This window comes from Heptranchias perlo, chromosome 2, assembly GCF_035084215.1.
Source record: "Heptranchias perlo isolate sHepPer1 chromosome 2, sHepPer1.hap1, whole genome shotgun sequence".
Classification (NCBI taxonomy): domain Eukaryota; kingdom Metazoa; phylum Chordata; class Chondrichthyes; order Hexanchiformes; family Hexanchidae; genus Heptranchias; species Heptranchias perlo.
Window position 1 is genome coordinate 145,571,292 of NC_090326.1, and position 25,252 is coordinate 145,596,543.

Consider the following 25,252-nt stretch of genomic DNA (forward strand, 5'->3'; position numbering starts at 1 on the left):
GTAAGTTAGCACTAGCATCACAAAAGGTGAAAGTCATAACCCTACATGTATGTTTAAGTACATCTTTGGTGTTTCTCACCGCTAATGTAGTTGTAAAACCACATATATTGTGTAGGAATTCTTCAGTGTGGTACTGAGGGATTGCTGCATTCTCTGAGGTGCCTTCTTTTCAATGAGACATTAAACTGAGGCCCCATCTGCCATTCTCGGGTGAATGTGAATGATTCCATAACATTATTCAAAGAAATGGCAACAATTCTCCCTCAACTAACACCGCCAAAAACATTATCTGGCCATTCATTCATTTGCTGTTTGTGGGACTTTGCAGTGCGTAAATTGGTTGCGACATTAGCCGGCATACTATAGGATCGGGAGAAGGCCATTCGGCCTTTGAGCTTGTTCGTTGTGCTATTTCAACGTGGCTAATCTGTACCTCAATGCCTTTCTCTATATCCCTTGATAGCCTTACCTAACAATCTATCAATCTCAGTCTTGAAAATTTAAATTGACCCAGGATCCACAGCCTTTGGGGGACAGAATTCCAGATTTCCATTACCCTTTGTGTGGAAAAATTGCTAATTGAGCTAGCTCTAATTTTAAGAATATGCCCTCTCATTTTGTATTTCCCCACCAGAGGATATTGTTTCTCTGTATCTACCCTACCAAATCCCTTTATTGTTTTATATACCTTGATTAGATCACCCTTCAACGTTCTAAACTTAAGGGAGTTAAACTAAGTTTATGCAACTGGTCCACATAATTTAACCCTTTATGCCTCAATCATTGTGGTGAATCTGCACTGTGTCCCTTCCAAGGCCAGATTGGATCTAACCAAGGCTCTGTATAACTGAAGCATCATTTCCTCACTTCTATATTCCAACACCCTTGAGATAAAGGCCAATAGCCTTACTGATTTTTTTAAAAATCTGTGCACTAGCTTTTATTGATTTGTGGACACCTGAATCACTTTGCTCCTCCACAGCTCCTAGTCTCTCACCATTAAGAAAATATTCCAATTTGTCTTTCTCAGATCCAAAGTATCCACACTTATCCGCATTGAACTCCATTTGCCGCTGTTTTGCCCACTCACTTAATCTGTCTATGTCCCTTTGTAACTTCCTGCTCCCATCTACACAATTTACTGTGCCTCTTAATTTAGTGTCATCTACAAACTTGGATATAACAAGAGTGACTAAACTTCATTGATTGTAAAGTGCTTTGGAACGTCCTGAGGGCATGGAAGGCGCTTTATAAATGCATGTTCATTCACTCGTTCATTCATAAAGCATTAGAAATAAAACAATTAAATTCTGAGGTTTAAAAAAATTAGAGGACAAATATTGGGCTCCATCATGACATAACTCTTCCAAGTGAGTGAGAGCTGAAAATGATGTTGAAACAGCAGTGTATAGGAGGATGCCTAAGTGAAAAGTCTAGTACTCAAAATTGTATGTATTTGCAAAGAGGGTCACCTCAAGAAACGATCACCCGTGTAATCTATTTCTAATAAGTGCTTTTGACAAGAAAGGTCTGTCAAAGCATTCCCCTCTATGGGATGCTTAAATGCTTCTGCTGCCATCATGGAAGGTATTCTCACATGGAATGTCAGATCTTCATTATTGATTTGGGAAAATGACTAATGAAACTGCAGTGCTGTATGGAAGAAATTGCTTAAGTACAGAATATGGCCTACAGATTAGATTAGCACTGATGTTATCATTTGTAATATTGATTCAGTCACACATAAACTCTTAAGTCTGGCTGGCAGAAGAGAGCTGTAAAATTTCAATTGAAATTTGGTGGAAATTGAGATTTCTTTGATATGTTGTGATATTACTTTTAAACAGACCAGATGGCTATGTATAAGTGTAATCGATACATACTGTACATGTGGGGTGGGGGGGAATACAATGATTTATGACTTGAATATCAACTTATTTACCGACTTTAATCTGGACAAATTGTTTGCTATAGTGAAGATGAAACGACACAAGTTACAAATGAGGAAGTTAGGAGTAAGAACGCAAGGGAACCGCCTTGATTAAGGATGGTTTGCTGAAGCAAAATGACCCTGTTATAAATCATTTTAGAAAACCACAAGTTTTAAATATTAAGTATTGGGAATTCAGGAAGGAGGTTGCACAGAAAATCAGGCAGAACTTTTTCACCCAAAGGGGGATTGATTTGTGGAACAAGGTACCAAGGAAGATCTTTGAAGTGTTCAGGGAATTAGATACATTTCTGGAGAGGAAAGGGATTGAAAGATGTGGTGAGAAAGTTGTAGGTGAGGTTAATCTATGAAATAGAAATGAGCTTGTTAGGCCAAATGACCACTTGCAGCTTGCAAGATTGTTGCATTCTTTCTACATTTGGTATAAGTGGAATCTTCAATCTAATTCCTCATTTATGTACCTTATGCTGAATTTCACAAGTCAGTCCTTACACATTATCTAATATTTGAAAACATAAAGAGCAGATTGCCATGATGTAATTATTCTTTGGGTTAGTCATACAAATATCTTATAGAAGCCTATAAAATAATGAGGGGCATAGATAAGGTAGATAGTCAAAATCTTTTCCCAAAGGTAGGGGAGTCTATAACGAGGGGACATAGATTTAAGGTGAGAGGGGAGAGATACAAAAGGGCCCAGAGGGGCAATTTTTTCACTCAAAGGGTGGTGAGTGTCTGGAACGAGCTGCCAGAGGCAGTAGTAGAGGCGGGTACAATTTTGTCTTTTAAAAAGCATTTGGACAGTTACATGGGTAAGATGGGTATAGAGGGATATGGGCCAAGTGCAGGCAATTGGGACTAGCTTAGTGGTATAAACTGGGCGACATGGACATGTTGGGCCGAAGGGCCTGTTTCCATGTTGTAACTTCTATATAGAAGTATCAACATCATTCTGTCCCACTGCTTGTATATTTTCATAAATAACTGGTAGATATGCCCTTGCTCAATATTTGAGGGGATTGAAGTTTTAAATTTGGTTAGTTGTATTTAAAATGCGGTTGTGGACTTAAACTCTTCATGGTACATAAGAACATAAGAAATAGGAGCAGCAGTAGGCCATACGGCCCCTCGAGCCTGCTCCACCATTCAATCTGATCATGGCTGATCTTCGACCTCAACTCCATTTTCCCGCCCGATCCCCATATCCCTTGATTCCCCTAGAGTCTAAAAATCTATCCATCTCAGCCTTGAATATATTCAATGACTCAGCATCCATAGTCCTCTAGGGTAGAGAATTTCAAAGATTCATAACCCTATGCGTGAAGAAATTCCTCCTCATCTCAGTCTTGAATGGCCGACCCCTTATCCTACATCTATGCCCTCTAGTTCCAGGCTCTCTAGCCAGGCGAAACAATCTCTTGGCATCTACCCTGTCAAGCCCCCTCATCATCTTATCTGTTTCAATGAGATCATTTCTCATTCTTCTAAACTCCAGAGAGTATAGGCCCATTCTACTGAACCTATCTTCATGGGACAACCCTCTCATCCCAGGAATTAATCTAGTGAACCTTCGTTGTACCGCCTCCAAGGCAAGTCTATCCTTCCTTAAATAAGGAGACCAAAACTGTACGCAGTACTTTTGCTACTCTCTTCATTTTTACGTACTTGTAGCAGCTCTTGCAGTCCGTTTCTATATGTCTTGCTAGTTTCTCCCTTTTTATCAATTTTTTGGTCGTCCTTTGCTGGTTTCTAAAACTCTCCCAATCCCCAGGCTTACTACGCTTCTTGGCAACATCATAGACCTCGTCTTTTAATCTAATACTATCCCTAACTTCTTTAGGTTGCCATGGGAGGATCACTTTACCCGTGGAGTTTTTATTTCCCAATGGAATATATATTTGTTGAGAATATTGAAATATTTCTTAAAATATTTGCCATTGCTTTTCAGCCATCACAGCCTTTAATTTAATTTCCCAATCTACCTTAGCCAACTCACCCCTCATAGCTATGTAATTGGCTTTATTTAAGTTTAAGACTCTAGTTTCAGACTTAAGTACGTCACACTCAAACTCAATGTGAAATTCTATCATATTATGATCACTCTTCCCCAGAGGATCCTTTACGATGAGTTTACTAATTAACCTTGTCTCATTGCACAATACAAGATCTAAAATTTTAGGTATTTTATAAAAATATACTTAGGCGCTGCTTCTCTCAGTAGTAGTTAGTATTTGTTGCAGTGAAGATCAACATTCGCTGTACATCCAGGAAATGGAAAAAATTAAATTCTTGAAATTGTTCAAGCTAAAAATAAAATGAATTTTCTCATGAACAGCAGCACCTGTCGATTTGGCAGTGAGTGACAGAAATTATCCTCCTTCTACATTGATTTTTATCTATGAACATTATGACCTACTGACATTTAATAGCTTGCAGTAATCTTGCAGCTGTATATTTGGCATTACGTTTTCAAGCAGTCACTTTTTTTTTATAACATGCCTGATATATTTGGAGTCAGCATCAGGCATAACAGATTTTCTTTTCTTAAATAGGACAAGACCCTGCCTTAATGAACAGAAGTCTAAAGTAATAAATATTCAAATAAAACACAAAGCAGCCACCATAGCTGAGTTTTGGCTTTTTCTATCATCATAATTTGCTGTGCAGTCACAACAATACTATGTCTACATGATGGTCTGTTCGTGCATTTGTGTGAATACATCATTGATCTCACTTTTTAAAAAAAAGTACATCAATGAAAGGAGTAAGAAAACACAGTACACAGTTGCTGGAAGTCAGTACCCAACAAGCCTAATGTTTAATCTTAGATCTAATGCGGAGGTGGCAAAGGAAGAAGGGATAGCTGTTCCTTCTCAAATATTGTTATTTAGTTTATATAATTTATCCCTGTTCTTTTCTATTACTGCTTATATCTTATGTTTTTATTTGTTGCTCCATATCCTTTTATTTCAGGCTTGCATGATCCTTTCCACTTTTTTTTCATATACTTCACTCCTTTCTGTAGTTTTATCTATTTTTTGGTTTGGTGTTGCATATTTTACTGCTTCGGTTTTGAAAATATTTCTGAAATATGTACACATTCTGAAGTGAATCACTTTGGGTAGAGGTAAATAGTGATTCACTGAAGCAAAACAATTGCCTTATTAGTAATTTTGGAGAGCCACAGGTTTTAATTGTGGTGGTAAATCTTGGGAATTCAAGAAGGAGATTGCACAGAAAAGTTGGAATGGGCAGCACAACAATACCATTGAGCTGGGGAATGGGCTGCAGTGAAACACGAGAGATCCAGGTAGTGGGCTGCACAAAAAACATTGGGGAGCCAGGGGTTGGGATGCAGAGAAACATTGGGGAGCCAGAGAATGGAATGCAGAGAAATTGGAGAGCCAGGGAATGGGATGCAGAGAAACATTGGAGAGCCAGAGAATGGGATGCAGAGAACATTGAGGAGTTAGGGAGTGGCTGCAAAGAAAAGTGAGCATTGTGGAGCGAGTTGTTCAGAAACATGGGGAAACTGGAAAGTAATTTTGCAAAGCAACATCGGGGAGCATGCTTCAGAGAAACATAAACATCATTGAATAGATTAGACTGAAACATCAGGGAACCAGGTAATGGGCTGCAAAGAAACATCAGAAACCTGGTAAGAGGCTACAGAGAACCATCAAGAAGAGGAGTAGGCTGCGGGAAAATATGACTGTTATACAGTGGGCTGCACAGAAACATTGGGAGGGTTTGGGGAGAAAGAGTAGATTTTAATATTGTTACATGGGTAGAGGTGAGTGTGGTCTGACCACCACTTAGAAATATGAAAGTGAATAAAACTATGGTCCTTATTTGATCAATTTTAACCAGACTATAGACTGCACTTTAAAGATCAATACCAAAAAAAACCAGACAGGCAAGCTGTTGGAAAAGTCTATCCTAGTGGAACAAATCAATTAACTGAACCATGCAGCATGGGAAGCAAGGTTTTAAATGATTTCTGCTATTTAAAATGCATAGATCACTGAAAAACAAAGCGCTGTTATTGATGAATGTAGCTACGCAGATGCTGATTGAAGTGTATTTATGAAAATCCTACGTCAATTGACTGTAGCTTAATGCTTATTGAAGGCCTACAATTGCATGGTACATTTGACAAACGGCATAAATGTGATTTTAAATGTACTCTGAGAATTATTGCTTCACCACTAAAGGTGGCTGCATTCAAGTTTTAGGCTCGAGTAGCCCGAATCATTTAAGGTGTGAAAATCTGAGTTGTAATTAAGTGCATGGTCTATAAAAGTAAGATGGTACAGTCTATTAAAAATAAAAATGTGTACAGTCAAATAGGAAATTGGTCTCTGTGAGGACTTTCAAATTACTCCCAACATTTGATAAATTATGTAGTATTTAAATCCTTGTGGTTTTTTTTCAATTATTATCAGAGTACGGGATAGATAAATAGTCAGCTATGGATTATGGCTGGCAGAAGATATGAAAATTGATAGTTATCTTGAAAAGAATTATTGATTCTAAAGCAGTTTGAAAAGAATGTATCTCCCTATGATTGAGTACCAAAGCATTAGAAAAGTAAATGAGAAACCTAATATGATAAAGGGTGTCCTGGAGGTAGGTAAATAACTGTAGAGCTGTAGTTGTTCCTTTTTTCCTTGTTTAGTTGATTTTCCTATTGATTTCACAGCAGATTATCTAAACATACATTTTGAGAAATCTTGTGAAATGGTTGTTTGTGGCAGTTTAGTGTTGTACAACATGTTCAGCATGTTCAAAATCATGAAGGGATTTGATAGAAACTGCTTCCACTGGCAGAAGGGTCAGTAACCAAAGGACACAGATTTAAGGTAATTGGTGCGAGATGAGAGGAGAATTTTTTTTACTCAGCGAGTTATGATCTGGAATGCACTGCGTGAAAGGTTGGTGGAAGCAGATTCAATAATAACTTTCAAAATGGAATTGGATAAATACTTGATGGGAGAAAATTGCAGGGCTATGGGGAAAGAGCGGAGGCGTGGGACTAATTGGATAGCTCTTTCAAAGGGCTGGCACAGGCACAATGGGCCGATTGGCCTCCTTCTGTGCTGTAAGATTCTATGATTCTATATGCATAGCTATAAGCAGAAGCAATTAAGACATTTTTAACCCTTTGTTGCTTACAGGGTTCGTTTAGTGGAAAGAGGATCACCTCACAGCCTGCCGCTAATGGAGTCTGGAAAAGTGAGTAACAGATTCTACTTTGCAATGTCTGATTTAGAAACAAAAAGTCAAATGTTCAAATGTTTGCTTTCAGATGTGTTTTTAAAAAAAAATATTTGTATTAGGTTTTGTGCTCATCAATGTGAAGGAAATAAAACATTTTATCACTTTTGGCCATCAGTATTGGCTTTAAGCTGTCCTGGGTCAAATATTGTAAACAATTTTACAACACCAAGTTATAGTCCAAAAATTGTTGGACTATAACTTGGTGTTGTAAAATTGTTTACAATTGTCAACCCCAGTCCATCACCGGCATCTCCACATCTGGGTCAAATATAGTAGAGAGAAGAAACTGTACCCTTGCCTGAACCTCAGATAATCACCACTGCACCGCTTTAACATTGTGAATAGCAGCCATCTTTTTGCCTGATTGAGCGATATTTCCAATTTAGTTTGTTTTGTGCTGTTTATTCTTGTCCTTGAGGACCTGAATTGGAACAACCCCAAATTAATATCATGTGAGACTCATGCAGCTGGTAGGGAGATCTTCAATTTATCAATCTTGGTTCAGCTCCAGAGCTGAAACAACAGTGTTTTGGCAACTTCTGCCAACCAGTCTTTTAATGTCCTCAGTGTTTAATAAAAGCAGCCTGACTTTATTATTTATTTACTTTGAAGGCGAGACTTCTTCCTTTTAATTTATTTTCTCCCCTTAGAGCAGTGCTGTAGTGTATTGAAGTGCACACCTGCCATAGTAATATGGGGGAATGCAGTGATCTCAAATGTGAGAGGGAAACCAGCAGCTATCTTGCACGGGGAGGGAAAAATGGAAAGCTAGTCATTCCTGGGCCCCACTCTCCACTCCTAGCAGCTGACTGGGGGCAGAATTGGTGGAGGATTGGATAAAATTCATCCATCTTCTTGGCAGCAGTGAAAGTATGGGTTGGAGGGGGAACCTCGTTTAGAATTTTAACTGAAACGTATGGGCCTTGATATTAAAACCCCCACGACAGATTGTGGGGGGGGGGGGGGTTTAAATTTTTTTTTTAACAAGGAACGTGCCCTCAACCCGTTGCGAATGTGCCAGTTGCCATTTTTACAGCACTGGATATCATGCCGTGCGAGTGTCCCACCCTCGATAGGCAGGACACTTCATTGACATATTTAAATCAGGGTCCCACAGTGCAATTAGGAGCCTGATTTTAAATTTAACAGTTGCCGGCCGGGTTTCCCTGGGCTCGGGAAACCTGGCCACGAAATGGAGGCGGGAGCTGCTGGTGTCTTTTACACCACTCCTTATGTATCAGGAGTGTCCCCCCCACTCCCAGCCCCTCAAGGATGCCTTCGGCCTTCCCCTTGCCAATCACTGCCTCGCTCCCCCCGTCGCGATCGGTGACCTCCCCCGCTCCGCCGACCGCCACAAGCCCTGATCTGTAGCTCCTGATTGCCAGGGACTGTCCCCAAGGAAGCAGCAAGTAGTTATGATCTGGAATGCACTGCCTGAAAGGGTGGTGGAAGCAGATTCAATCGTGCCTTTCAAAAAGGAATTGGATAAATACTTGAAGGGAAAAAGTTTGCAGGGCTGCGGGGAATGGGACTAATTGGATTGCTCTTACAAAGAGCCAGCAAGGGCTCGATGGGCCGAATGGCCTCCTTCTGTGCTATGATCATTCTGTGATTCGAAGGTTCTCCGGCTGCAGCCTCCTGCCGCTGGTTTTCCCATCCAGCAGCTGGCCAGCCTGTAAATTTAGCCGGCTACCGGGCGGGAAACGGAGGAAAAAAATTATAATGAGTTCCTGCAGTTAAATTCATGCTTCCCAGCCTCCTTGTAAATACCGGGCCCGTAGACTCCAATACACCTCCTACCCCAGGTGCTGAGCAGGTATAGTTTGACTGAGTACACTGTACCTGCTAAGGCCTCAGAGCACCCGAGTTTTGTGGACTGACCGGGCCAGTTTGCATGACCTGGTCACCCACCCCATGGAAAACTCACCATCTGGCAGGGCCTTGCACCTGGGAATGGGGACCTGAAACATGGAGATGCTGCTGCAGTCCTGAGAATCCTACAGTTGCAAGATTGACCACCAGCTTCGGGAACTTCCGGCTGTAGTTGGAGAGCAACAGCCAGGAGGCTACCAGGCCTGATAATCCATGGGGAAGCTGCCAATGAAAGTAGAGCATGACTTCCTTTGCCTTGTTACCTGACTGCCTCAGGCCTATTTATCTGAGGGGGTTCCAGCTACAAAGCCTAATGCCAGATTCTGTGGGTATCCCTTAAAATTGTTGCCCTTCTGTCATGTCCGAAGGAAACTGAGTCCGGAGGGCCAGGATTGCCCTCTCTTACCTTGCTTCCGTGGCAATATCTTGCCCTGTGCCCATTGGTGTAATGCCGAGGCCACCTGTCCGGCAAAGCCCTGAAAATCGCAGGGCAGCGTAAAGCGGGCAGAGACCTGAAATAACTCCTCTCTGCCCCTTTTTTCCTCTCCATAATTCCTAGGAACTTGAGTCTGCGCCAAGTACTATAGAGAATAATATTGGGGCCATAGTGAGTATCTAACTTATTCATTGAAATAAGTAGTTTGCTTTTCCATTATAATGAAAATTAGACCTGATACAGGTCTTTAAGATTATGAACAGTTTTGATAGGGTAATAATAGACTGGTAATATTAGTAAGAGGAGACAAATTTAAGATAAATACAGGAAGAATTGAAGAGGAAGTTCGAAAATCTCACTAACATGGCCTTAATGAGCAATATTAGATGTTTCAAAAAATGTTACCGGTTTGGCTCCCCCTTTTATTTTGGGCAGAAAACAGGAAATAGCAAAGAAAAGGTCAAAACCAGTGATTTAAGTTTATCTCCTGGTTTTCTGCTAGTTTTAATTCCAGCCTTTGACTTTGTTGCCATTAAAACAACAGTGGAAAACACTCCCTTGCTGTCCGAACCTTCTCTCAAAGCCTCGTATGAAGGAATTCAATGAAGTAGCTTCTTGTATCAACTCAACTGCCCTCAGGTACAATGTTAATGACCTCCTAAACAAATCCAGTAGATCTGTGAGACATGCCCTATTCAGTCCACGTTGACTACTCTTTATAACCTGTGCACTCTTTGAACAAATGCCAATAACAAAATGGTATAAATGCTCCTGAGCCTGAGCATTTTCACAATTATGGATTTTGGCCAACATCTCTAATTCTCAGGTTCCTGCTTCACTCCTTTTTTGAACATCAGAATAACATTCACTATCCTCCAGTCATCAGGTTCAGCTCCTGTAATTACAGAGCTCTTGTAATCGGAGCTTGCGTATTCCCTCACACATTTCCTTGAGGATTGCAGGGTGCATTCCATCTATTCCAGGTATTTTGTATGCATTTAATTCCTTAAATCTATTCATCCACGTGCTTTATTGACCTTTGGGACGTACTGAGCAACTGAAACTATTCTGCTGTGCTATATAAATGTAAGTTCTCTCTTGCGTGCTCTCTATCTCATAATTCGTTTGCCAAAATGATGTTCAATCTTGACTTGTGAAGCAGAAGGGAAGCAGTACAAACTATTTTTTTCAGACTTAGCGATATCGGCATCTTTCGTTAGAGGCATGAGAAGCTAAGAGCTTTTCGGTGGAATTAGTTGCAAAAAGTGAGAACTTTTGAATTAGATATTTATTTCCTTATTGTTAAGGATGACATGTTTGCAGAAGTGAGCCGTAAAGAAACAGTTTAAAAAATATAAAAGAGAAATAAAATATATTTTTGCTTCAGAGCTTCAGGGTTTTGTTCTAACAAAATGAAGTATGCCCACCTCTGCCAGTGAACACGCACTGTGCACCTTTTCCGTTGTTTTTTATCCTTTTAATGGAGTGCCCAAGAACTACATACAATATTCCTGTGGGCCAGGGTCCTCTCCAAGTTCAACATTACCTCCTTGCTTTTATAATCTATGCCTTTAGTCAATTTTAATATTTTTGTGTATCTGTATATAGAGACATGGGGGGTGATTTTAAACTCCAAGAACGGGTGGGAGTTGAAAATAGTTGTTTTTTGGGTTGCAACTGCAACCTGGTTTTATTTCCGGGTTTAACGTTGGCGCGGATAAGTACAGGCTTCCCACTGGGAATGCAAAGTCCGAAAATTTTGCGGTTGCGACCCCAAAAAAACAACTATTTTCAACTCCCACCCTCCCCCAACCCACCCATTCTTGGGGTTTAAAATCAACCCCTTGGAATTTACAGCACAAAAGATGACTATTTGCCCCATTGTGTTTGTGCCAGTGCTAGCTCTTTAACTAGAGCTATCTCCTCTAATCACATTTCCCTGTATTCTTTTATATTCTTCCTTTTCAAAAACTAATCCAGTTCCCTATTGAATGATGTTATATTCTCTGTCTCACTACCCATATGTGAAAAAGTATATAATGTTTTAATAACCTTCAGTGCAAAAGCATTTTTTCTAATACCTCCTCCATTCTTGATGATCTTGAGTCTATGCCCATTTGTTACCAATTCACCAACCCATGGAAACAATCTTTCACTATTTACCCGTACAAAACATTTCATAATTTTGAAAATGTCTAATAAATCCCACCCATTAACTACCTCTGTTCCAGTGAAAACAGCCCCAATATTTTGAGCCTGTCTTCAAAACTACTTGTCTAGTTTACTTGGCTGTTAAGCCATGTAGAGTCATAGAGTCATAGAGTTATACAGCACGGATAGAGGCCCTTCGGCCCATCGTGTCCGCGCCGGCCATCAAGCCCTGTCTACTCTAATCCCATATTCCAGCATTTGGTCCGTAGCCTTGTATGCTATGGCATTTCAAGTGCTCATCCAAATGCTTCTTGAATGTTGTGAGGGTTCCTGCCTCCACAACCCTTTCAGGCAGTGAGTTCCAGACTCCAACCACCCTCTGGGTGAAAAAGTTCTTTCTCAAATCCCCTCTAAACCTCCCGCCTTTTACCTTGAATCTATGTCCCCTTGTTATAGAACCCTCAACGAAGGGAAAAAGCTCCTTAGTATCCATCCTATCTGTGCCCCTCATAATTTTGTACACCTCAATCATGTCCCCCCTCAGCCTCCTCTGCTCCAAGGAAAACAAACCCAATCTTCCCAGTCTCTCTTCATAGCTGAAGCACTCCAGCCCTGGTAACATCCTGGTGAATCTCCTCTGCACCCTCTCCAAAGCGATCACATCCTTCCTGTAGTGTGGCGACCAGAACTGCACACAGTACTCCAGCTGTGGCCTAACCAGTGTTTTATACAGCTCCATCATAACCTCCTTGCTCTTATATTCTATGCCTCGGCTAATAAAGGCAAGTATCCCATATGCCTTCTTTACCACCTTATCTACCTGTTCCGCCGCCTTCAGGGATCTGTGAACTTGCACACCAAGATCCCTCTGACCCTCTGTCTTGCCTAGGGTCCTCCCATTCATTGTGTATTCCCTTGCCTTGTTAGTCCCTCCAAAGTGCATCACCTCGCACTTTTCCGGGTTAAATTCCATTTGCCACTGTTCCGCCCATCTGACCAACCCATCTATATCGTCCTGCAGACTGAGGCTATCCTCCTCGCTATTTACCACCCTACCAATTTTTGTATCATCAGCGAACTTACTGATCATACCTTTTACATTCATATCCAAGTCATTAATGTGGACCACAAACAGCAAGGGACCCCACTGGCCACAGGCTTCCAGTCACAAAAACAACCTTCGACCATCACCCTCTGCCTTCTGCCACTAAGCCAGTTTTGTATCCAAAGTGCCAAGGCACCCTGGATTCCATGGGCTCGTACCTTCTTGACCAGTCTCCTGTGGGGGACTTTATCGAAGGCCTTACTGAAATCCATGTATACCACATCCACTGCGTTACCCTCATCCACACGCCTAGTCACTCCCTCAAAAAATTTAGTCAAATTAGTCAGACCGAGCACAAAATTGATATTATTGCAGGTGAATATTGATTGGCCTGGTTTCACCAATAAGGCTAACAAAATCCTATAGAGCAAACTCATCCAGGGAGAAAAAAACCCAGAAGTAATTAGCATTTTTATTCATTGCCATTAAAATAAAAAATTATGACATTAACGTCCAGGTTTTTAAAAGCAGAGAAACATCCTCTATAGAGTTGATGGCTAGTTGTACAAGATGGATTCAAGAGGCTGCCCTCATAATCAAGCATCTATGAAATATACAATCGTACCCACTGTGAATTCATGCTTTAAAAATATCTTGTACTACACTTGTTAATATTGATCCTTGTTAATATTGATCCTTGTAAACTGCCTTACAGATACTACCTGGAGTAAGGATAATCATTGCCAACCCTGAAACAAAAGGACCACTGGGAGACTCGCACCTTGGAGAGGTGAAATGTGAACAATGTTTTTTCAGTAAAAACAATTTTCTTTGAGATGTAATTTTATTCATATTATAAACGTATGATTCACTGGGCAGTGTGACAGCACAGGGAATTCGAGGTCCAACGTGCATCTGCTCTGAATGAGTTAATGTACTATGGCTATACCAATACAATTTCTGAAAAAGTTGGGTCACCAGCTGTGTTGGATTAGGCATGTTTCTGTGGATTTCATTTGCATGACATCATTCTTCTGTCCTCTTTCCACTTTCCATATGTTATCTACCATCTCAGAGCAATAAGTGTTCCAAGCCAGCCTGAAGAACATTACAAATGTCAGGGACAGGCCATTCGGTCATCAAAGTTCATCTGTCACAGCAGCTAATTGTATTTGAAATTACCCCAGTGGTTTTGACTCTATTAACTATCTTGCTAGATTATTAAAAAGATTTCACACTCTTGGATGAAAGAAGTTTCCCTGATATCTGTTCCAAATTTGCTTTTCACTGTCCTTCAGTTAGATTTTCTGTTCCCACATCCAGTTTAGATCCACAAAACGTCTGCCTCTGGTTTCTTCATTACTTTGATAAACTTCTGTTTGTGAATGAGGTTGGACAAATGAGAAAGTTAAATCATGAGTTGTCAGTGTAATTTTATTTATTCTTTGATTGAAGTTCTATCTTCCCACATACACCTGCTACCTGAAATATCTCTGGCTTTTTTTCACTTGGAGCAGCTTATTTTCTTTGTATCTTTTATGGCTCTTAACGTATTTTAGAGGTCTCAGTGCTGCCTCCTTTTGTCAAAGTACTAAGATAGCTGTACATAAGAACATAAGAACATAAGAAATTGGAGCAGGAGTAGGCCAATCGGCCCCTCGAGCCTGCTCCGCCATTCAATAAGATCATGGCTGATCTGATCCCAACCACAAATCTAAAGAACACAAGAAGTCGGAGCAGGACCCGGCCACATAGCCCCTGGGCCCTCTCCGCCACCCACAGGGCATTGACCGATCCGAACTCAGCTTCATGTCCAATTTCCTGCCCGCTCCCCATAACCCCTAATTCCCTTTACTTCTAGGAAACTGTCTATTTCTGTTTTAAATTTATCTAATGATGTAGCTTCCACAGCTTCCTGGGGCAGCAAATTCCACAGACCTACCACCCTCTGAGTGAAGAAGTTTCTCCTCATCTCAGTTTTGAAAGAGCAGCCCCTTATTCTAAGATTATGCCCCCTAGTTCTAGTTTCACCCATCTTTGGGAACATCCTTACTGCATCCACCCGATCAAGACCCTTCACAATCTTATATGTTTCAATAAGATCGCCTCTCATTCTTCTGAACTCCAATGAGTAGAGTCCCAATCTACTCAACCTCTCCTCATATGTCCGCCCCTGTAAATAAGGCCTTTTATTTTCTACAGTGAGGAAAATCACCTGGACAAAATGGATTGTGTTTCATTGTGCAAAATTCTTAAAAGAATAGTGAACCCAGGGATTTACCCCTTCCCGTAGAAATTTCTACTCAAATGTGAATACCCAACTTCATTTGAAGACCAAGGAAGACCATATCTAGCAATCTTTATTTTTCTTCAAATATGCGTCCTTATTTTTCTTACTTTATTTGTGTTTTATTTTCTCCTTCAATTCTTTCATTGCCATTTCTCCCACACCTCGTACAGTTTTGTTTTGTAAACATTAATGTGTATTTTGATTATGGTATCAATGATCAAAGCTAGAGTTCATTACTTAATACACAAATGGCATATATTGAATATAACAGTGATTCCTTTGGCCTCTGAAATATATTTTAAATGTCCTATCTTTCATTATAATCAAGCTCTCTTCCATGAAGTTGCTTTTATTGAACTGTAAAATATTAACATTTGATAGTAGATTCCCCATGGTGTTGCTCATGGGTGATCTGGACCAATTTATGATGGCTGCAGTGGATGGATACTGTTGCTGCTCCTTGACTTCCTGCAAGTTTGTTCTTTTATTCTTTCTTTCTCTGTCCCTCTCCATTCATATCGACTTGCATTTATAATAATGCCATTAATATAGAAAAATGTCCCAAGGCACTTCACAACAAGTTGTTAAATTCAGTACAGAGATTGAGTGACAAATGGCAAAAAAAAATCTCTTTGGATTGTGACAAAGCAGTGATTCACATTTTTTCTCAAATGAACAGATATGGGTTCACAGTGCTCATAACGCTAGTGGATATTTCACCATTTATGGAGATGAATCACTTCAGTCAGATCACTTTAACTCACGTCTGAGTTTTGGAGACACACAAACTGTATGGGCTCGAACAGGTTACTTGGGATTTCTTAGACGGACTGATCTTACTGATGCAAATGGAGGTAAGGACTAGAATGCAGTGATACATGTCCAAATTTTCAGAGTAATGCATCATCGTTTTTTTTTGTTGGGCTTCATGGACCAACTTTTCATGTTCTTACTTCATTTCCTGATCTAGAATTGTATTCAGGAACTTCGGACACATTAGTGTGTATATACCAGAAAATTGTCTTCATTTAAGTTTCAAAATGGTTTTGATGAAGTTCACAATTTGTGTTTTGCCAGAGCGACATGATGCATTGTATGTTGTGGGTGCCTTGGATGAAGCAATGGAGCTACGAGGAATGAGATATCATCCCATTGATATCGAAACATCTGTGATTCGTGCCCACAAGAGCATCACTGAGTGGTAGGTGTTTCTAAGCCTGGCAAACATTTTATACACAATGAGAAGTTTTTTTTGTTTTGAACAGTAAAGGATGTTTCCTTAAGTGATGAAGTTGGTTCCTTCATTAATTAACTGAAACTATTCTGCTGTGATGTTAACTATCATTTTTGTATTAATTTTAATTCTGTGATCAGATCATTCTGTAATGATTGTTTAGTCGTCTTAGATTGCAATGACATCCATCTTCCTGCTAAAAAGGGGTGTATAATTCAAGGCAAGTCTGCACCACCTCCTCTTTCTCTTGCTTCCAAAAAAACAAAAATCGAACTCTTATCCAAAGAATAAGAATGATATTACACCTGAAGATAGCATGAATTTATATACATTATTTTCAGGAAAAAGTGCCGTGGGACCCTGGAGGTTTAAATGTGAGATTACAAAACGTGTGGGCCAATAAGTAACAAGAGGGCAAAGTTCATAGTGGCAAAAGAAACAAGAAATGCAATGATGTGAGCTAGTGCTGCTATTGGAGGGAAGGATCACCTTTAAGGAGTATTGATGAGTTACCTGCACCTTTTAATAAAGTTTATTTATGCTGTGCTGGGATGTTTGGGCTGCAGAATACTGATGCAATATGAAATGTTATGCTAGGGGGAATGGCTGAGGCAGAGACTATTGTATCTTTTATGGGAAAATTAGATAAATATTTGAAGCAGACGCAGATACGAGACTATAGGGACACAGCGGGACAAGTTTTGAATTGCTCCAGTAATGAGTTGACACAGACATGTACATTTGAGACTTGGATCTGAGAGAATGTAAACCCTTGCCAAGTTTATCACTTTTTCTAATCTCATATTCTAATTGATACATTTCCAATAGGAAAAGTGCATTGGTATTTAATTCTTTGTCAAACTAATTCTGCTGAGAAATACCGCCTATTGGTTAGGAATTAGACGTCTTGGTACCAATTGTTTTTGTCAGCTTTCTACTGGACTTTCCAAAGTAGTTTGTGCATTTACAGTAGCTACTTTGATTTATATAGCACAGTTAATGTAACAAGGTGCCCCAAGGCTCTTTACAATTCCACATTAGAACTGAAGAGGAGGAAAATACGTGGAGATGACCAATGGCAAGGTCAAAGAGATGGATTTTATGGAGTGTTCTGTAGGTGGGGAGAGATGTAGCAAGGAGGAGCAGTTCATGGAGAGAGTTCCAGAGTATGGGGAGTGGATGGCTGAAAGCTGTGCTGCAGGTGGAGTAGGCGGAGATGAGTGCAGTATTTGAAATGAGACATAGGGCTGGAGGAGATTGAAGATAAAGGACTATGGGGAGAGCGTTAAATGGGATTAGTTCTGAATTTCTCAAGAGAAAAGGCCGGTGCAGATACGATGGACCAAATGGCCTCGTTCTGTGCTGTAACCTTCCTTAGTTCCAAGTAGGGTGGAAGGATTTGAAGATAAGGACAGGGATTTTGAATTAAATGTGCCGAGGGATAGGATCCATTAGCGGATAGACGAGCGGGATTTTGTACAGGCAGTTTAAGGAATATGTAGATTGGCAGGTCGGTGAGGAGGGATTGGAAAAATGGAGTCTGGAGGCATGAATGAAGGTTTTAGTGGCAGTAGGGGTGAGGTGAGGGCAGAAATGGATGATATTTTGGAGGTGGAAGTAGGTAATGGTGATGGAATGGACTTGAAAAGGAGTTTGGAATTACCTCGAGGATAATTTGACCATAGATCGGGAGGAGTGGTGATGTTTTCAGGTGGTCGAGACAGATTTGACAATAGACAACCAGGCCAAACATGTTCCACATGCATGCGAACTTGCGGCCCTCGGATTTGAGGAAATGAAGGCGGTGTTATACCAAGCGAGGCGATGAGGATGGGAGATTGAGAGTGATCTGGTGAGGACGAAGATGGTGAAAGGAAGTAAGGGAGCTGTTGAGTAGGACAAAGGAGGCAACAACATCATTGCAGATGCAGGCAGAAGAGAGGGAATTGGAGAAGGTGCTAGAGAAGGATCCGGGAGGTAGATTTTCCAGGGATGATGGGTGATTGTGCAGAGGTTGGGGCAAAAATGGAGATGTGGCTAGCAAGTGAGACAAGGAAGTGGTCAGTCATAGCATGTTAGTGAAGAAACCTTACATTGAGGAGGTGGTCTTGCGTATAGATTGAGGGGATTGACATGTAGGGTCCGATTAAGTGAGGGAAGAAAAGCAGAGAAGTCAGATGAGGTGGCAAGGAGAATTTAGATGTAGGTGAAATCATTGGGGATGAGGAGTAAAGATGCAAAAGACTGAGTGAGAAAAGTGAAGGGGAGATTTCAGTGAGGAAGTCACCAAGGGCTTTGGATAATGGTAGGCAATGAGGACCTTGAAAGAGAGGTGGGAAGATGAGGTAAAGGTTGAGCTGCTTGGAAACAAAAGACGTAGAATAGTAAGGGGACAGATTGAAGTGAGATTCTTGTAATAAGAACTACGTTGGTTATGGTGGCGAATGTGGTCGAACGTGTAGCTAGGCAAGGTGACCTCGATGAGGGAAAATAGCAACCCAGGTTTTGATCTGATCCAGAATGAGGTCATAAATGGGGACATCTTTTCGGGTAGTCCATAGTGGAATGGTAGTGGACAAACAGTAATTTATCATCAAGATTGAAGCCCATGGAATAAAGATGGCTGTAGCAACATGGATACAGAATTGGCTAAGGGAAAGGAAACAGAGTAGTGGTGAGCGGTTGTTTTTCAGACTAGAGGGAGGTTTACAGTGGTGTTCCCCAGGGGTCAGTGCTGGGATCACTGCTTTTCTTGATATATATTAATGACTTGGGTGTACAGGGCACAATTTCCAAATTTGCAGATGACACAAAACTTGAAAGGGTAGTAAACAGTGAGGAAGATGGTGATAGACTTCAAGATAGGCTTGTGGCATGGGCAGACACATGGCAAGATGAAATATAACGCAGAAAAATGCGAAGTGATACATTTCAGTAGGAGGAATAAGGAGAGGCAATATAAACTAGAGGGCACAACTCTAAAAGGGGTACAGGAACAGGGAGATCTGGGGTAGATGTGCACAAAATCGTTGGAAGGTGGCAGGACAGGATGAGAAAGTGGTTAAAAAAGCATACGGGATCCTGGGCTTTATAAATCGAGGCATAGTGTACAAAAGCAAGGAAGTCATGATGAACCTTTATAAAACTCTGGTTCGGCCACAACTGGAGTATTGTGTCCAGTTCTGGGCACCGCACTTTAGGAAAGATGTGAAGGCCTTAGAGAGGGTGCAGAAGAGATTTACCAGAATGATTCCAGGGATGAGGGACTTTAGTTACGTGGATAGACTGGAGAAGCTGGGGTTGTTCTCCTTGGAACTGAGACAGTTACGAGGAGATTTGATAGATGTATTCAAAGAGTCTAGACAGAGTAGATAGAGAGAAACTGTTCGCATTGGCAGAAGGGTCAAGGATCGGAGGACATAGATTTAAGGTGATTGACAAAAGAACCAAAGGTGACATGAGGAAAAACTTTTACACAGCGAGTGGTTAGGATCTGGAATGCACTGCCTGAGGGGGTGGTGGAGGCAGATTCAATCATGGCCTTCAAAAAGGAACTGGATAAGTACTTGAAAGGAAAAAAACTTGCAGGGCTACGGGATAGAGTCGGGGAGTGGGACTAGTTGGATTGCTTTTGCAAAGCACAGGCGGCGGACTCGATGGGCCGAATGGCCTCCTTCTGTGCTGTAACCTTTTTATGATATTTATTGTGATGAACAAACAATTGCATGACACTTCTGGTGAACCAAGGTAGTGAATAAAGAAATGAGGGATGCTAAAGAGGAAGAAATATCTGTTGACCAGTGTAAAATTCACCCATTTCTTTATAGCTTGGATCTAATGTATAATATATTTTGCTTTGTTCCAAATAAAACATTGGATTACTGCTTCCTTCTTATTAGTCTTTCTTTTTTATTTTCCTTCAGTGCTGTGTTTACCTGGACTAATCTTTTGGTAGTGGTGGTGGAGCTGGACGGATCAGAACAAGAGGCTTTGGACCTTGTTCCTTTGGTCACTAATGTGGTTCTGGAGGAACACTACCTAATTGTAGGAGTGGTTGTTGTGGTAGATGTCGGAGTGATCCCGATAAACTCTCGTGGAGAAAAGCAACGCATGCATCTAAGGGATGGGTTTTTGGCAGACCAACTAGATCCTATCTATGTGGCCTACAACATGTAGCCTCGTGTTCTAAGGCTTCCATTAACTATGTGTATGTATATATGTAAAAAGAACTCTTGGTGTTCACCACAAAATGTGCAGAAACCGAAAGACGACACTTGCTCCACAGAGGGACTTTCTGCACTTGCAAGCACTAGTGACTCGCCACAAAGATGTGAAACTATTCCTTTGTACCACAGATGTTTAATAGGCAAGGACAATGATAAGTACACAACCCTTTGAAGGTCAAAAGCCCAATATGGAGCCTATTTCTTGCTTGTTGGTTGATTAACTGCTTTTAAAGTAAGTGTACTATCTGCGCTCTGTATTTTTAAGTTATATCAGCTGAAGTTGCTTACGTTTTTTAATCTGCCCTCTAAGGGGGTGCTTTTTATGTATTCACATACTGTGGCAAAAGCAAGTATTTTAGGTTGTTGATTCTTGAGATTTGGTCAAAAATTGTCAAAAGTTGCAAACAAGGAACCTTCTACCTAGAAATGACTGATTTAGGATATTTTGCCCCTCCTTTTTTCTTATGTCTGGTATTTGATATTAAGAGGTACGAGAGTAACATCCACCCTGTCAGCACCTTAACAGTTGCACCTAAATCATAGGCTCCCTCTGAAAGCAGGGCTTGGAAAACCTGAAAAAGGAGGTGTCTGCTACCTAACAATATGGGTGTAGATTGTTGGTGCAGCCAGTAAAAGGGTATCAGTTATGTTTTCACTTGTGTGATGATATCATTGTACTACAAAAAGGAGAAAAAATACTGAGTAACTTCATATCGTGTAATTATGTACAAAACAGTTTTAATTTATTTTGTTCTCTTTAGAAGTATATTAAGAGAAAGACATCTGAGAATGTTTTACTCTTTTAAATGTTTGCTAATAAGAGGCAAAGTGTTGCATTATTTTATGTGGATAGCTTCACATCAGCACACTATATTCGAGGTAACTCATCAGATCTATGGTTTTACCAATGGAAGAAACATTGAAAATGCAGTAATTCTTACTTGCATGGTGTCCCTGTTTTTAAATGAACAAAAGTCAAGTTATTCACTCGGTCCACCTCAGAGGTGCAGTATCTCGGCGCGTGAAGTGACATGCAAGCACCTTCCATCAGAAGATACCAGCTTGTGAAAAGATCTATGGACATCTTTATGCTTGTGAATTCACTGAGGTTTAAAGTGCACTAAAAAAATTTGAAAAAAAATCAATAAAAAAAATTGTATTGTGCCAGATTGGCTGGTGTTCATTGATAACTTTGTGTTGGCATGTGCACACATACACTGTTGTTAGACTCTCCACATGTGGCAGGTTAAACAGAGTAGATTGTGTGGTTTTTAAGATGTGTACATGCTTAATACCCCAGTGTGACTTCAGATTCCAAACTGACAGCTATTTATGATAGTTTCAAACTTTTTACTGCTGCTAATTGTGTTTATAGTAAAGCTTTTTCTTAACTTGTTATGGGTTTGTAAGAATTGAAAAAAATCATAAAATAACTAGCTGCAAAAGAGCCGTTTTGCCAGTAAACACACACTTTGAAATATTAATTTAAAATGTAGGAAATAAGAAACTAATGTACAAGAATAAGTGTTAATTTTTTACAGTTAAAATTTTTGCAACAATATATTTTACATTAAAATGTCAGGTTTTTAAATTGTTTTTCTTATAGGGTGCAGTGTACACAAAAAATTGGTGGCTGACAACTTTTTCTTTCCTCCACATTTGTTATAACTCCATCCCCATCCCTTTTTGTAGGTTATTTGCCATTTGTCAAGCAAGACCTTCTTCCATCTGCTTCGAGTTGGGAGGCTGAGAGAGTGGTCCACAGTTAATTTCTCTCAGCTCTTGGAAATATTGCTTTGTAGGAGGTGCAAGTTAAGCAGAGACAGATCAACAACATCTCATTTTTCTATTCCCCTGAGATGAAACCGTTCAATCCTATATTGTGCTATGACAGCAGCATTGCTGAGGATTAACAGAGCACTCGCCAGTTTAGAGTGACAGGCAGCCCTGGAGCTGTCTGGTTGGGTGTAAAACACTCAACGTTAGGCTGCGTTAATGAGTAACTGAACTCTTGGATGTTGAATATCCTCCAGCGTATGAAAATAGTGTTTGTCATGAATGAGGGAGTAGAATATATAGCAGTGGCAGTAATGTTGCTTTTTTTTTTCTCAGACCCAAATCCATGCTTTTAAACTAACATATTAGGTAACATTACCACTGTAAGGTTTATATAATATTTTCAAAGCCAGGTTTGTTGTGTCCTCTGCTACCTGCCATTTGTAAAGAGAGTCTAACATTTACTATTTGTAGTAAAGTAGGTTTCTTGTTTCGTTGTGAGAGTGGAAGAAGCAACCATCCAGAGTCCTACTAGACTCAGCAATAAAGAAGGCTTGTCCTGTATTAGAAAACTTACTATAGATAAACCATGCATTAGAATGTATAAAAACTGTTTGTCTTGTGACCTAGTGCTTTGAAGTAAAACAAAACCATGTAATCAAACTCGATGCACATGCACAAAATGGAAGGTACATGAAGATCATATAATGTCAAAACTAATCAAAAAACAGGATCAGATTCCTCATGGTGCTTGTTATTATTATTAATCCTGCTTGACACTTTACCCAAGGGAAGACTGTCCCTTTATCAGTTGAATGTTAGCAGCGTTGAGTCATATAGTCTGGTGACTGGTAGAGAATTTCATGTACTCAACCAATCACGATGGATTTTACTGTGCAAAGGACAGCAATCTTTCTTGTATGTTAAACCACCAGTACGCTTTGTACATCTGTGATAACGCCTGTTTTATATTCAAATGAACAAATAAAAGCTTTTATTTTTGTTGCTCTGAAAACACCTCATCTGCTGTCTTCATTCAACGGTTTAAATATTTCCCTAATAATGCCCTAATGAGCTAACACTCCTGTAGCATTCAATTTGCATCCTCTTTAAGATCAGACAAGATTCTTTTTCCAAAGGTTCAAACTAGTTCCTGATTTGACTCTATGTAAGTAACAAGAGAATGATGGTTCTTGGGTGTATAACACCAAAAAAAGGGTTGGCATAATATTATACAAACAGCCTAGTACATGCGACATAAGATTGAAAAAGACTGTAGCCCATCTGACTGGTCCTAAAAGCTAATACCTCCCAATCCCTCAAATGTCTGTCCAATTCTCCATTTACTTTATTTCACACTATCTGCCTCCCTGGTAGTTTATTCACATGTTCACCACCCTCTGCATAAATGTAGTTAAAGTTAAACTCTGCATCTTCCTTTTCCAAGCTTGTTTCTGGCCCCTGCTTCTAGAGTTTGTGGCAATATTGAATATATTATCGGGGTTCCATTTCTCTGTTTTCTTAAGAATCTTGAATACTTGAAATTATCTCCTTTTCTCTAGACAAAACAATTCCAGAGTCTTCAATCTCTCCTCATTGCTTAGATGCCTTAAGATAGCTTTGAATTTGGTTGCCCTTTACAGCACTGCCTCCAATGCCTAGATGCTGTAGTATATTCACTACTCACCTAACGAAGGAGATAATCTCTGAAAGCTTGTGATTTTAAAATAAAATTGTTGGACTATAACCTGGTGTTGTAAGATTCCTTACAGCTGTAGTATAGTGAGCAGAATTGTACACACTACTCAGGTGTGGCCTGCCAGTGCCTTGTATGATTCCTGGCACTTGTGCTTTATCCCTCTAGCTGTATATCTCACTGTCTGTTGATGCACACTTTGTCGATTTCAGTGAGCTATCCCCACTTTCAGGATACTTTCCGATTCTCTACCCACCATAGAGATTAGGCCTGGCCTGTAGTTTCCTGGATTGTTCCTACGCCCTTTTTAAAGATTGTTGCTCGGTCAGCTAGTTTCCAATCCTCGGGCACCATTGCTGATTGCTAATGATTCACTTCAGATAGTGACAAGGACGTGATTGATTTTGATAGCCAGTTCTTCAAGTACCCTCGTATGAAGTTAATCTGAGCCTAGTGCCTCGTTTCCTTGAACTTCCTCAGCCTATCAGTGACCACCTTACCTGAAATTTCTATTTCTTTTAGGACTTCCTCCACTTGAAATTCAACTTCAGTGCTGGGGAGAGTACTGCCCATGTTCTCCCTGAACACAAGATCTCATTTAGTAAATTTGCAGTTCTTTCAATACTTGATATCATGGCACCTTTAGGATCTTTCTATAGACCATCATTTCCTTTCTTACCTGCTTTCTGCAGATATATTTATAGATATATCTTGACATTTCTTTCAATATTTCCTGCTATCCTAACCTCGTTTCCTATCTTCGCTCTCCTGAGCAGTTTTTTAACCTCTGCAAATAACTACAATTAACATTAAGTATATTTTTCAAAACATCAGTGATCCAACTTTGAGAAGTAAACTGTTTTGACCTGAGGTTCACAAAAAAAACTCAACTTGCTAGTTTCCTCAATAATTTAAAGTAGTTATTACGTAGGTTTTTAAATTTAGAGTTAGGCAACACTGGCAACGTTGTATTTATTGCCCTGAGAAGGTGGTGATGTTGGGCGCATCAGCGAGCATTAAGAGTCATGTACTATGGGCTAGTCATGTGTAAGCCAAACTGGTGAAAGGTTCTCATCCCTGAAGGACAGTGAGTCAGTTGGGTTTTTAATGAAATAACAGCTTGTGGTTAACATTTTTGTGTGCCAGCCCAGAAATGGCCATTTCATAACTTGTCGTTCATTTGAACACTCAATCTCTGGATTGCTAGTCTAGTACCACAATCATTATACTATTGTATTGTGTAGTTATAAGCAACACTTATCAAGTAAAGCCAGATTATTTTGCATTTGTAAATA

General features: G+C 40.1%; 1 protein-coding gene across 4 annotated transcripts in view; it reads left to right on the plus strand.

Annotated features, from left to right (window-relative positions):
• The window catches only part of LOC137344713 (disco-interacting protein 2 homolog C), a 515,123-nt gene extending 489,871 nt beyond the window's left edge, over positions 1–25,252 (plus strand). For all 4 annotated transcript variants that reach the window (XM_068007846.1, XM_068007860.1, XM_068007854.1 and 1 more), the window contains 5 exons: positions 7,129–7,186; positions 13,451–13,525; positions 15,705–15,879; positions 16,103–16,226; positions 20,183–25,252. In XM_068007846.1, coding sequence (XP_067863947.1) covers positions 7,129–7,186; positions 13,451–13,525; positions 15,705–15,879; positions 16,103–16,226; positions 20,183–20,435 — 685 coding nt within the window. In that variant the 3' untranslated portion in view covers positions 20,436–25,252. The remainder of the gene's footprint in view (positions 1–7,128; positions 7,187–13,450; positions 13,526–15,704; positions 15,880–16,102; positions 16,227–20,182) is intronic.